Below are 13,854 nucleotides of genomic sequence, written 5' to 3' on the forward strand. Positions count from 1 at the left end.
ATGGAGATGACAAAAGTGTGGAACTCTGGAAGGACTTGGCGCTCGGATTCCTTCCCAAGTGTCCAAGTTTCTGTTCCACTTTATATAAACCCAAACTATAAATCTTCAGTGATGTAATGTGGGTGTGGCTTAGGCAGAAAGACCTGTCTAATCAGCAGCCTCATCCATTAAAAAATTGGCAGACAAATGTATCGTTTTATATAAGTGCATTTTATTGTAAGTTATAATTCAGTATTGCAAGATATGTATTTTTTTGTGATTCTCCTCCTTACTGGCTTGGTTTGAACCAGCCTCAATCACACCAGATAGGAAGGATCCTAGAGTTTTATTATCAAAATTATCAATGTCATTATAATCAAACTGATGAGATAAAGACTACTGGGATCTCCATTTTACAAAGAAGTAAGTATGCTCAAGAGACTTGCCCACGGTCACTAGGCAGGTAAGGAGTGGGTATTTGAATCCAAATCTGATACCAAAGCTCACATCTTTTGCTGTCTCTTAGTGACCCAAGGGGTGGATAGCTCACTCCCCTAGACCACAACCTGGCCCTGAATATCTCAATGTTGCCTTTGCCTACTCCCAACCCCTTAGCTTCTTACCTTAGGGCCTGGACGTCCCGGATAACCTGGGAGACCTGGCACCCCAAGCTTGCCCTGCAGAGAAGTTATGGGACAAGGGTCAGAAATTGCAACCTCAAGGTCAGAAAAGAAAGGACAGAATGGCTAGAACATGGTGACGGGGCAATAGGGTGAGATTCAGGGAAACATGAGTTCAAATCTTGGCTCCTGCCTGCTAGGAGCATGTCTCTGGGCAACACATTCTATTCTACTCTATTCTATTCTATTCCAAATCTTAGTTTCCTTGTCTGTAAAATGGGGATAAAAATGCCTGTTGCCTGTGGTGGTTATGGGGATAAAATCAGATACTGTGCATGAAATTGCTCTGTAACGCTGAGTTAAGAAATTAGAGATGGTAAGTGTGGTAGCAGCCTCCTGAGGTTGGAGATAAAAGAGCCAAGGGTAGAAGGCAAAGGGCCAGGGAGTATCTTGGCTGCAGGACGGGAAGCTGTGAGTAGACTGGAGAGGGTGACCAAGGTCCAGTCACCTTCTCCCCAGCTGAGCCTGGGGGACCCTCCTTGCCAGGCAGCCCCTCCTGCCCCTTTAGTCCTTCTGGACCATCCTCTCCTCGGGGTCCAGGGGGTCCGGGGAGCCCCTGGAATAGAAAGGAGGAATTAGACCCTGTGTTGCTTCTGGTCCCTGCAGCCCCCTATCTTAGCCCCAGCATCCTCCCACCTCACTGGCTTCCCCAAGCGCCCCAGAACCACTGAATCCCTCATCTGGAAGGCATCTTACCCGATCTCCTTTAAGCCCCCCATCACCCTTGAAGCCTGGGTAGCCATCTTCTCCCTGGGTGGGAGGAAGTGCAGAGGTCAGAGGTCAGGGCTTCAGCGAAGGGATACTACAAGAGCTCCATTATTAGGGCTCCCCCCAACCAGGAACCCCCTCCCTTCTCACCTTCTCTCCTTTCTCCCCCTGGAGGCCCCGGTTGCCAGAGGTACCCTGGAAAATAAAAAAGATCTCAAGTCCCTCCCCTGCTTAAGAAGGGCCCTCCAACTCAGTCCCCTGCCCCAAAACAAGTCAGGACAGGCCCAAAAGGATACTGGACAAGAGCAGAAGGGGGCAGCCTTAGAGGAAATGACCTTTCTCCAAAGCCTGCTAGTGTGGTGTGCAAGAGGCTGGCTCTCCACCCCTCTTCCCACTGGCAGCCTCCCAGGGTCATCTGTGTGGGGGTGTGCAGGGAAGGCCAAATTTCCGAGTAATTGATTCCAATCTCCCGGGGACACTGTGTCCACAGTTCCTTCTGGCAGGAGAAAGAGGATGAACATTCCAGGCCCCAGTCTCATTCTAAAGGCAAAGGAATGTTCCCCATTGTGCTGGCTACAATGCGACTCTGTGCCTGGCAACAAGGCGACTCTGTGCTTAGCTACAGCAAGGCTGCTCTGTTCAAGCCCAGGTGCCCAAACCCTGAGCTTGGGTTGCAGTGAAAATTGCACTTGGTTACAATGTGACTGAGCTCAGACACTATCATGAAATTGCACTTGGATACAACATAATTGTGTTTTGACAATAACATGATTGTCTCTAGCCACAGAGAGATACAATGTAACTGAGCTCAGAGACTATCATGAAATTGCACTTGGATACAACATAACTGTGTTTTGACAATAGCGTGATTGTCTCTAGCCACAGAGAGATACAATGTAATTGAGCTCAGAGACTATCATGAAATTGCACTTGGATACAACATAACTGTGTTTTGACAATAGCATGACTGTTTCCAGCCACAGAGAGACACAATGTAACTGAGCTCAATGTCTATAATGAAGTTGTACTTAAATACAATATAACTCTTTTGACAATAGCATGACTATCTCCAGTCACAAGGGGATTCACTTGACCACAATGTATCCAACCAAGCTTAGGCCACCCTGGCTACAATATAGCTACTAGACTCAGTTACAACATAGTCTTTAACTATATATAATTATGCCTGGTTACAATGTAACTCTTAGTTTGGCAACCCACAGGACACTGTGGCTGACTATAATAGAGCCACTTCCTTGGTTATAGTATAACTGAGCTTGCCTACAAAGCCACAATGTGATGAGTTGCCTCTTGGCTACCACCAAACTCTGTTGTTAGACCACAGGTACCAATCTTGCTACAATGTAACTAAATTTATATTAGATATGATTCCAATGTCCCCGCCCTTGGTCAATAGTAGAGCTATTTCTGTGCTTGAGGATTGCATGGCCCTGGGCTTGCGTTAAAGCCCAACTGTCTGCTTCACTACGGTGTGCTGACCTGGACTGTGTTTACAGTGAAATAGGTCCAGCCTCAGACAGGCCTAGCTATTCTCAACTACAAGGAGACAGCTACATTGCAATACTTCCCTGGCTGTTCAGCTCCAAGTAACGCACATAATTCTACCTATTGTCACTCAGATTGAAACCTGACTCCTACCACACCTCTCCTGGCCGACTGATACCTCTCACCACACGTGCACACGTTTCCCATGAAGCTGGTTCCCCAGACCCAATGCCAATGACCCATCTCTACTTGCAAGCACCAAGTATCACGTACCTTCACACCCCGAGGTCCAGGATAGCCCGGGGGTCCTGCAGACCCTTGTGGACCCTGAGATGGAGATAAGATCAGTGCCAGCCTGTTCTTCCCCCGCTCCATGGTCCCGGTGCCCTCATCTCTCTCCTCATGAGTCTTGCCTATCAAGCTCATCCCCAACCCAGTCTCTCTACAGGCCACTCACCTGGGCCCCTTTCTCTCCCGTGGGGCCCTCATGGCCTGGGTGACCCTGGGGAAAGAATTCATCAGAGACAGATTTGCCATTCAAATTCCCAAGCCTCCTCCTTCTCCCTCCTTTTGCCTGCACCCAGTTCTCACCGGAGGGCCATCAGATCCTGGAATGCCTGGGATTCCTGGGTTCCCAGGGGGACCCTGAAAGAAAATGAACAGTATGGAGAGTCTGGCATCTCACCAGGAACAGCCTTACTCAGACCTGCAGCTACTCAAGGTAACAGAACAAGCATATCCCACAGGCTAGGAAATTTCTTCCTAGCTCTGCTCAGACTTGCTGTGTGACCCTGGGTAAGTCCCCTTCCCTCTCTGAGCCTCAGAAATCCTCCATCTCTGGGAGCGTTTAGACAAGGGAGGTAAAAACAGTGTGGAGGGGTAAAAAAAAAAAAAAATAGTGGGGGGAGGCTCCTTAGCCACATCCTTTTCTTTAGAAGTGCCTTCATCTGATGAGAGGTGAGCCCAGGAAGGCATGGGGTGACCTGCTATGTTCTACAAATAGTGAGTAGGTCCAGAAGTCGGCCCCTTGGCCCAACTAAGCCAATTAGATTTTCTTCCGAAATTTTGAGGTAAGCAACACCTCACTTCATAGAAATTACAATCAGATGGATTTGGGTAAAGAAACTGTAAGGTCAGAAGGAGCTAGGGGCGGAAATTGTGATTAAAGCAGAACTAAATTGTGTAGAAATAGAACCTGGGAGTGAGGACAGACTAAGATATGTGGAGAAAGAAGCCTGTCTGCTGGGGGAGATGGAACAGATGTGCACAGGAATAAGATGACACCACAGACCCCCAGAGAAAGGGCTCTCCTGGCCCCTGGGTCTTACTAATATTTGTGATGACTGGCATCTGTGGGTTCCCCTAAATTCTGAGAATATCCCCTTATGTGATCTAGCTTTGGTGGATTTCTGTTTCTCCCAACCAACCCTTCCCCCCAACAATATTTTTTAAACTCTGGGCTTGTTTAAGGAATGTTACAATTTATCATTAACCAGGGCTAATAAAAGGGTCCTAGTGGGGGAGCTTTTCCTGTAGACAGAGTTGAAGGAAGAAGACAGGAAAGGGTGATGGTGGGTAGGGCTGTCACTCACCTTCTCCCCAGGAGTGCCAATAGGTCCCTGAGGGCCAGGGAGTCCCTAGGGACATAAAAAAAGAAGGTAAAGGTGAGGGTACCCAGGTGGCTCAGTGGGCTAAGCCTCTGCCTTTGACTCAGATCATGATCCCAGGGTCCTGGGATCGAGCCCCACATCAGGCTCCCTGCTTGGTGGGAACCCTGCTTCTCCCTCTCCCTCTGCCTGCCTCTCTGCCTACTTGTGTTCTCTCTCCAACTCTCAAATAAATAAAATCTTTAAAAAAAAAAAAAAAAGAGGTAAAGGTGGGGCACCTGGGTGGCTCAGTTTGTTGAGTGTCTGACTCTTGATTTCAGCTTGGGTCATGATCTCAGGGTTGTGGGATTGAGTCCCATGCTAAGCATGGAGCCTACTTAAGATTTTCTCTCTCAGTGTCCCTCCACCTCTTGCTTTCTCTCTTTTAAAAAAAAAAAAAAAAGGGTAAAGGAAGGCAAAAATGGGTAGTGAGCTGGGAAGTGGAAAGGCTGAGAGTGGTCTATGACCTTAGCTGACTACTACCACCCCCAATTATTGAAAATGATAGCCCAAACCTGGGACCCGGGATTTCCCTGCTGTCCTGGAGGGCCTGGTTCTCCTGGAGGACCCTGCAGAGAAAGGGGGGGTGCTGTGAAGCTGGAAGGGGTCATGGTGTTGAAGTGTCCGTGAAGTTGAAATAGGGGTCATGAGAGTGGACAGGGATACGTTTGGATGATCGTAGAGTCAGGGCATCAGAAGTGTCAGAAGGCAGAACACGTACCACATTTCCTTTGGCTCCTGGAGCACCATCAATTCCAACTACACCCTGGGGGAGGAGAGGGTGTGAGACCCGGGCAGATACCACACAGGAGCCTGAGTCTGAGACACCGAGAGGCACAGGTGGAAAGATGAGCGGGCAGAGAAACCAGGTAACAGAAATGGACATGCAGAGGGGACAGAGGTGAGAAAGGGACAAGCAGGGATGTGGACAGAAAGTGACATTCTCACCGGCCGTCCCAGGGGACCAGGGGAGCCTCTAGGGCCGATCAGTCCTCGGGGGCCCTGCAAGGAGGTAGGAGCATTATTCCAGCATCACTGCCCTGACGCCCCATGAATCGTGACTTCTTCCCCTGTGCCAGGCAAAGGATCCAGAGGTCCCTGATACTCACGGGCTCCCCAGCCTGGCCAGTGGGCCCCGGAGGTCCTTCTGCTCCCTGCAAGAAAGCATTCATCACTTGCTGAGGGGGGAAGAGAAACACTCAGAAAACCACCTTCCCTTGTCTGGGGAGACTCTTCCAAGGCACCCCAGAGTCAGAGCGTGAGGCAGTGACCAACAGAATGAGCACATGGGATTCAGTCCAGGCCCCTGACCCCAGTCCTGTACCTGCAATCCTGAGTCTCCCCTACTAACTCTGGTACTAGCCCCCAGCTCTCCATGTACCTTTTGGAGCCCCAGCGAGGCTAATGACACACGCCTCTCACCCTGTCCCCTGAATCTTCTATTTCTCTCTGACCTTCATTATGGCCTTCTAGCTTCTAGACCATTCTGTCTCCTCCAAACTTACCTTCTCACCGTCCTCTCCGGGGGGGCCAGGTTGCCCCACATGGCCAAAGTCGCCCTGGAGTTGAGAACAGAGGGAGTTCAGAGTGGAAACGTGGAGCTGGTCCAGGAAAGCATGGGATGAGAGCACACCCACAGCGAAGGAGCCTCTGATACTGGGGGTGGAGAGGGTAGCATGGATATCGGGAGGCCCGGTGTGGTGGAGGGGCCTCACACACTCACCCTCTGGCCCTTCTCTCCAGGCAGCCCTGGCAAGCCATCAAAACCCCGATCACCCTGCACAAAGAGACACCACCGGAGCCCTGAATCCCTGATCTGACAGTCCCTCCCCATCCCAGTCCTGACCTTATCACCTACCTTAGGTCCTGTGTCCCCTGGGAGGCCCCGAGCACCATCTGCTCCAGAGCGGCCCTATCAGGGAGGTGACAGCATCAAGATACCTATCACTTTCCTCCTGCAGAATCCTGGGGGATTCTCTGTGTACCAGTTTAACCTCCCCAATACATCTCGAACCTGTCCATTAGTCTTTACTTCCAGGCCGTTTGCTCTAGTCCATGTCACCACCATCACAAAAATTAAAATCTTCCGTCTCTATTAAGTGTCCAGCTCTGTGTTCCTCATTGCATTTAAAACTGTCTGGAATTATCTTGTTCATCATCTCCCTCAGTGCACCAGTCTTTTCCTCTGCACGTGCTGTTCCCTCTACTTAGAATACCCTTTTTCTCCTATTTACCTGGTTATACCTCAGATCTCAGTTCAAGCACCATTCCTTCTAGAAAGTCCTCCTTGACTCTGTGTCCTGGCCAGATACCTTGTGACACACTCAGTAGAGCTGCTATTCTCTGTTCTCAGAGCCCTTATCCCACCAATGACACCAACAGACCCTGGGGGCGAGGAGCCAAGGCTCACGTTGGGTGTTGAGGGACGGATGAGGGATGACCTAAAGACCTACAATTTACTCACCATCTTTCCCTCCCGGCCAGGGGGCCCAAGAGGTCCCTGAAGGCCTCGGGGACCCTAGGAGAGAAAAAAAGGAGGAAGAAAAAGGAGAGGAAGGACTTACTTTAAATCATTCTCTAGGAAGGGCAATAATTACAAAGGTATCCTCAGCCCCTTTATCACTGTCCTCAAATAGCACTTCTCTGGGAGAAGGTCCTTCCCATCCAATCCTGTCCCCATCCCCACCAATCTCACCTGTGGCCCCATTTCTCCCATCTCTCCTTTCTGACCAGGATACCCAGGGAGACCCTTGGAGGAAGAGAGAGAAGATAATGGAGTTAGAAGGAGGGTTCCCCCTCCACTGAGGTATTCCCCCCTCCTCCATAAAGACTCCTTACTCACCACAGGGCCTGGGCGCCCAGTGAGCCCTACTGGGCCGGGAGGACCTTTCATAGACAGCTGGAAAGATGGAGGGGAACAGAATATCAGGTCTCCCCAAAATACCAACACCCTTCCAAAAGGCATCTTCAGGAGAAAAATACCCCCTGCCTCCTGGCTAGCCTTCATTATTCCCAACCTGTCACTCTCTCAAGGTCCTCCCATTAGCCCCTGTTGGTCCCTGATTCTCCTCTACTCACCTGAGCTTGTTGCAGTACTGCCTGAGCCTGGGCTTGCTGGAAGGAGACTGGGGGTCCTTTGAGGGAGCTGCTTGCAAACTGGAACTAGGGGGCAGCTAGTCGTGAGGGAAGCCCAAGGAGAGGTCCCATCCCGGGTCAGGACTAAACCCCCAAGGATGTGCCACCCTATCTCCCTCTTACCGGCATCATGATCACAGTGCCTGGTAGACCCCGGATCCCATCAATGCCAGGGATTCCTGGGAGGCCAGCCGGACCCTGAGAGAGGGAGAGACACAACGGGGGATGGAGGGAGAGAGATGGACATAGACAGAGATAAGAGAGTTGGAGGGGAAGAGGGGAGCAAGATGGAGAAAGACAGAGGCAGGGAGAGCAAGAAAGAGCGTAGGCAAGAGAAAGACGAGAGAAGGAGGGAGAGTCATAAAAAGTGGCAGAGATGGAGAGACAGAAGACAGAGGTAGAAAGATGGAGAAAAGGGGACAGGGAAAGACAAAGACAGAGGGAGGAGAGAAAGATGGGGAGGCAGAGGGATGGAGACAAGAGAGAAAGACAGAGACATGGGGAGAAAAAGATGAGACACTCAAGGATAGAGACAGATAGAACAGAAAAGCAGGGGAAGGCCCCCAGAGAAAGAAGATGGGTGATAATTCACAGATGGGGAGAGAGATGAGTGGGTTAGGTCAATGCCATCTTCAACATGATGTCCTCAGTCCCTGACTCTCAGATCCACATTCAGACATACAAGTTCCCAATTTCCACTTCACAGCCTGAAACCTCACTCCTCCCAGAAGGATATAATCCAGAGGGAGTTTCTTACCGGTAGACCACGGTCTCCAGGGAATCCTGGGGGACCAGGGGGACCTGAGGGGCCAACCACCCCCTGTTGAGGACAAAGGAACCAAAGTCGTAAGAAATGCAAAGCTTGAGCCAAGCCAACTTCTAACCCACCATCGACCCTGACCCCACACACACCTCCTTACCCCTCACTGAGCCATTCTCTGGCCCCTCAAAACTATACTGACCCACATCTATCCCCCACTTTACATCCCAACCCCTATTTTGACTCATCCTGTGAGCTTCAAACATGTAATAATCTTTTAATGATATGGCAACATTATACCCCAGCCCTTTACCCCAGGGGCTCAAACACCCCAACTAGAAGAGAAAGGAAAGGGGCAGAGTGCAGCCATGACTCACTCGGGGTCCTGGAGCTCCTGGAGGTCCCTCAAACTGCTGTCCCTGGGGGAGAAATGAGTGTGATCCCCACCCTAGCCCAGACCCCTCCACCTCCTCCTAGCCCCAGACCCCTCACCTGTTCAATCACTGCTGGTTCCCCTTTTGCTCCTTTCTCTCCAGCACTCTGAGGCAAGGGAATAAAGAGAAAAAAAGATGTGAGTCCTGGCCATCATCAAGGAGGAGAGTGTGGACTTTGGAACATCCTGCAGGGTCCTAATCCTGGAGCTGCCTCTCACTACCTGGATGATGGGGAGCAACTTATTCAACTCCTCTGGCCTCACCTGTAGAGTCAGTAGGTGAATGATAACTGTATATATCCCATTGGAAGAAGAATAAATTAAAACAATGGTTAGGACATAACAAGCACTCAGGGTGAGTTGGCTATGATTATTCCCCTCCTCTCCTGTCCAACGTCAAGGCTAGAACTTGGCTCCTTCCCTGTCTGCACTGTTTTCCTAAGCAATCTTATCCAATCCCTTGGCTAAAGGCAGCATCACTCTGGTGTTGATTTCCAAGTCTTATCTCCAGCCTCGATCATGTCCCTTGAACTCCCGAATCTTCTAAGCTATCACCCACTTGACATCTCCATTTGGGTGCCAAGCAGGGGCTGCCAATTTAGCCCACCCAAAACGAGATTCTTAAGATTTCTCTACCCCCGGCACCCGCTTTTCCTTTAGGCTTCTCCATTTTATTCAAAGGTGCCACCATGCATCTATCAAGTCATCCTTGCATCTTTCTTCATCTCCAGTAGCAAGACCAAAATGGAGCATGGTCCAAGTCTGTCCACTTCTCTCTATCCCCACTGCCACCACCCTCATCCAGGTCCCCAGGCTGTTGTTGCATAAACCACTGGTTTCCCTGCTGCCCCTCTGGCTCCCCCTACAGTCCATATGCTGTTCAGCAGCCGGATGGAATTGAAAGCTCCAGATCAGACCATGCTCCCTTTCAAGTGGCTTCTCATCTTGCTTGGACTGAAAGCCAAATGTGCCATCCTACCCACAGAGCCATCCGTTAGCACAGCTCCTGTCACATTAGCATCGTGCTAATATTTGTTGACTACAGTGGGGTGGTGGGAAGGCATTCTAGGCAAAACAACAAGAAAGCAGAAGAGAAAATGTGGGAGGCAGCTCCAGGCAGGACTCCCTAACAATTCCCATCCCCCCACAGCCCAAATCCTCAGACTCACAGGAAAGATGTGGAACTGAGGCTGTGATGGCAGTTCTGCTGCCTGGAAGTCAGGGCCCATGGTGGGGCTATCTCCTTCTTTGTCCTCTTTGGCTAACTTAGTCTCCAGTGTTCTTAGTTCAGTTCCATTGTCAGGGTCCAGGTCCCCCTGAGGACATTGAAACAGACCAAAGTTTGCCCCTGGCCTCCTCATTGTCCACCACCACCACTGCCCCAGGACTTTCCCTTCCAGCCCTATCCACTTCCCACTGACCTCTGGTACGGTGACATTGTGGCCAATGGTCACAGTGGTGGTGATGACCAAAGGTGTGGGAGTCGGAGGCAGAGTTGAAGCTGGTGTCTCTGTTTTGGGGCTGTCGCTGGAGGTCTGCAACAGGAACAGGAGTATCAGTTCTGGGATTCAGTCCAATAAAGACAAAAAGAGGAGACAGGCTCTGCCCCCTAGGAGTGCCGAGTCTGGGGAGGGGAACAAAAAACACCAGAGAGGTATAAGGTAGGGGGCTTCCCAGTGGAGGCAAATGTGCGCTGACTAGACCAGAAGAGCCAGCAGGGGAGGCTTCTAGTGTGGAAGAGGAGCAAGGGGGAGCCAGGTCTGGAGACCTGGAAGGCAGAGTAGGACTGGCTCCAGAGCCCGGAGATCAGAGTCAAGGTCTAGTACTCAGGGCCAGACTCTTCGAAGCGTATCCTATATGTCTTCTCCCAAGGCAGAGCTCAGTGGTCAGCAGGCAGGCCTCAATCAGAGAAGCCTGGACAGCTGCAGAGGAATTTGGTCAAGGGCACAAAGAGGGTAGGAGAGGCCCAGGTGAGGGGCTGGGACTAAGGAAGGAGTTGGGGAGGGGTTCTTTTTCTGGGCCTGAGTGGTCATTTCTTTCTCTCCACTGATGCTGAGAACAGATGTAGTGCAACCAATGACTCTCCCCAGCCTGGACATCAGCCAATGGCCTGCACCAAGGATGACCCACCAGCTAACAAGCCCCTATTAATGGCCTCCAATTATTCCTACAACCAGTGACCCATTATTAACTCCAGTAACTCCAATTAATGACCCCCATCAATAACCCCTGACTAATGATCCCCACTAAAGGACTTAACCAAAGACCCCTCCAACTAATAACTCACATCACTGACCACACAGCAGTTGCTCCCATAACCAGTGACCCACCCGTGGTCCCCCAGTCAATGGCCCCAACCAGTTATTCTCCTATCCAGTGACCTCCCCAACTAATGACCCCAACCAGTGACCTCCTCCATAATAAGCACTAACTAGTGGCCCCTCAACTAATAAGCCCCACCAGTGACCCCTTAATTGATTATTCCCCAACCAGCAATCCTCTAACAATGAACACCCATGAGTGAGCCCAACTCTTACTCCCCAACCAAAGACCCCCAAACAGTAATTTCACTAACCAATGACCCATCAATGACTTCCCAACTAATAACTCATCAAGGACTCCCAAACCTATTATCTCAACCAGAACCCCTTGAAAGTCATCCCTTCAACTGATGATTCCAGTTGGTGACCCCAGAAATGCCTTCAATCAGTGGTCCCCTCCGGATGACCTACCTTCCCAATTGATGATACCTAGCAATGACCTCCCACCATTAACCCTAAATCAGTGATACCAGTAACACCAACAGTGATCTCTATCAATGACTTCCAACAATGACCTTCACCTAGGAACCTCTCAAACATCGACCTCAATCAACATCCCTATAGTGACCCCCCAAGCAGCAATCTCTTTCATTGAAGCCAAATAATGCCCCCACACTAGACTCCCCCAATGAATAACCCTCACCAGTGGTCCCAATGAGTCAACCCCAAACAATGATGCTCTAACTAATGAACCCATTATTCACCCCAGCTAATGGCTGCTCTTAGTAGCCTTCATCAAGAACCCCTTAACAATAAGGTACTCATCTGGGTATGCCCCCTTCCTCCAGCCCCTAAAACTGGATGTTGGGGGTCAGATATGGGAAAACTCATAGGACAGTACCAGCCCCCACCACACACACACACACACACACACACACACACACAGAGTTATGAGTCAGCTGAGAAGAGTCAAGGCCAGGGACTGGAGACCAAAGGCAGAGAGCTTGGATTAGGCACCAGCAATCAGTGCAAATCAGAGACCAGAGGTCAGGCAAAAAGCAGAGGTGAGTAATCGCAGATCCCTTACCTCTTTCTCCAGGGAGCCAGGAGGTGGGCTTGGGGTCAAGTTTTCCTTGTTCTTCTTCTTCCTGCCCTTCCCCTTCCGACCTCGCCCTTTTTTCTTCCCTTTTCCCTTTCCCTTCCGTCGAGGAGGAGGAGTTTCTGGCTCGCCCTGGGGAATCTGGGAAGATGACCCCCATCAGGTCCAGAGCCCCACAATGGAGGCTCCATTACTCTGTCGTCTGGGACCATGCTGGCACATGGCCCATTGGTCCTATGTTTTGAAGCCAGGGCTCACTCAGCCCTGTGACCTAAGGTCAATCATATGATCTGGGGCTTGGAATCACTGTTATGTGACCTGGATCAGTGTCTCTCATGCCTAGGATCTTTCTGAGGGCAGGGGTCAGAATTCACTCATTCCTGGGACCTGGAGCCAGGGATGACTCAGCCTGTGACCTCAGAACAAGTGCCTCACTCACCCCTGTGGTGGTAGGGTCCGGGCTGTCACAGCCAGGAAGGTATCGCTCACAGGCCTGGAAGGCAGCCTGGGGATCCGGACTTATCAGCAACTCCTGAATATCTCCCTGGGGAGAGGATGGGGTTCAGGGAAGGGAGCCACAGGCTGACTCTGACACCCCATCCCAAGCACCAAGGCTCCCTCTAACCAGAGCGGCCTAAGTACAAGGAGGGGGTGGCAATCCCTCTGCCCGTCAAAAGTGAGAGTAGGAAGAGTCTATCAAGGTCACACCAAATCACAACGGCAAACCACACCCCACAACATCTGTCTCATCAGAGGCACATTATTCCTTTGCTCTCAGGCACATAGTAACCCTTAATACGTGCCAGGTGCCCTTCCCGGCTTTGGGGTTAGGGAGAAGAACAGGACAGATGTGGCCCCTGGCCCACGGGAGGGGACACGTATCACAACCACACACAGCACAGTCACCACACCAAAAACACCTCTGTCACCAGCCACCCAACAGCACGCCTTGCCAGCACCCAGCATCATAACCACCCACACACAGTTACACATAACAACCAGAGCCGTCCGTGTCCCCAGCTTACTCTCCCCCCACAAGTCAAGTATGTGCCATCATGCATTATCATTCTGTGACTCTACAATCACACACCATGAAGATGCACACTGGACAGCTCCCTTCTCCTATCTGCTCCACATTCAGGCTGTGGACAAAACTCCCACCCATCCTCTGCCTCGGTTTCCCCGATCACTGAAGCCCTACCTCAAAAGTCTCCTCCCCGAGGTCTTGGGTCCCCAGCACAGTGAGTCCAGCTGTGCTAATGAATCGAGGCACCTGGCCCAACACAGGGGGCTGAGGCTCACAGTCAGCCACCAGAGTCACCATCCTGCCATCCACACTGACTGCCACACGGTGCCACCTGCAAGGGGACAGTCTCGGTGGGGGGGTGCTTCTCACCCCACTTCTCTCTGGACCCCAACTTTCCCTATACTCACCCGCCATCCATGAGGTTGACTTGCTGAGGGAGGGGACTGAAGGAGTCCCCTAGGAGGCTCAGAGCTGGCCCCAGAGCCAGGCCCAACTGCCGAGCACCACCCTCATCATAAATGGAGAGAAGGACAGACTGGTTGGCTGGCTGGCCCCGCAGGGTGATCAGCATGGAAAAGTTCTCAGGAAACGGCCCATCTGAAGGGGCAGAGGGAAAGGGG

General features: G+C 51.2%; 1 protein-coding gene across 3 annotated transcripts in view; it reads right to left on the reverse strand.

The window, feature by feature from the left end:
* The window catches only part of COL5A3 (collagen type V alpha 3 chain), a 36,613-nt gene that overhangs the window by 18,685 nt on the left and 4,074 nt on the right, over nt 1–13,854 (reverse strand). For all 3 annotated transcript variants that reach the window (XM_059159904.1, XM_059159903.1, XM_059159905.1), the window contains exons 3-31: nt 13,642–13,831; nt 13,409–13,565; nt 12,647–12,751; nt 12,196–12,348; nt 10,269–10,382; nt 10,017–10,163; nt 8,907–8,954; nt 8,792–8,833; nt 8,412–8,474; nt 7,778–7,852; nt 7,598–7,681; nt 7,362–7,418; nt 7,215–7,268; nt 6,984–7,037; nt 6,378–6,431; nt 6,243–6,296; nt 6,025–6,078; nt 5,629–5,673; nt 5,468–5,521; nt 5,241–5,285; nt 5,035–5,088; nt 4,466–4,510; nt 3,465–3,518; nt 3,331–3,375; nt 3,147–3,200; nt 1,518–1,562; nt 1,356–1,409; nt 1,108–1,215; nt 603–656 (exon numbers count right to left, since the gene is read on the reverse strand). In XM_059159904.1, the coding sequence (XP_059015887.1) occupies nt 603–656; nt 1,108–1,215; nt 1,356–1,409; nt 1,518–1,562; nt 3,147–3,200; nt 3,331–3,375; nt 3,465–3,518; nt 4,466–4,510; nt 5,035–5,088; nt 5,241–5,285; nt 5,468–5,521; nt 5,629–5,673; nt 6,025–6,078; nt 6,243–6,296; nt 6,378–6,431; nt 6,984–7,037; nt 7,215–7,268; nt 7,362–7,418; nt 7,598–7,681; nt 7,778–7,852; nt 8,412–8,474; nt 8,792–8,833; nt 8,907–8,954; nt 10,017–10,163; nt 10,269–10,382; nt 12,196–12,348; nt 12,647–12,751; nt 13,409–13,565; nt 13,642–13,831 (2,162 nt within the window). The remainder of the gene's footprint in view (nt 1–602; nt 657–1,107; nt 1,216–1,355; nt 1,410–1,517; nt 1,563–3,146; nt 3,201–3,330; nt 3,376–3,464; nt 3,519–4,465; nt 4,511–5,034; nt 5,089–5,240; nt 5,286–5,467; nt 5,522–5,628; nt 5,674–6,024; nt 6,079–6,242; nt 6,297–6,377; nt 6,432–6,983; nt 7,038–7,214; nt 7,269–7,361; nt 7,419–7,597; nt 7,682–7,777; nt 7,853–8,411; nt 8,475–8,791; nt 8,834–8,906; nt 8,955–10,016; nt 10,164–10,268; nt 10,383–12,195; nt 12,349–12,646; nt 12,752–13,408; nt 13,566–13,641; nt 13,832–13,854) is intronic.

This window comes from Mustela lutreola, chromosome 2 (assembly GCF_030435805.1).
Source record: "Mustela lutreola isolate mMusLut2 chromosome 2, mMusLut2.pri, whole genome shotgun sequence".
NCBI lineage: Eukaryota > Metazoa > Chordata > Mammalia > Carnivora > Mustelidae > Mustela > Mustela lutreola.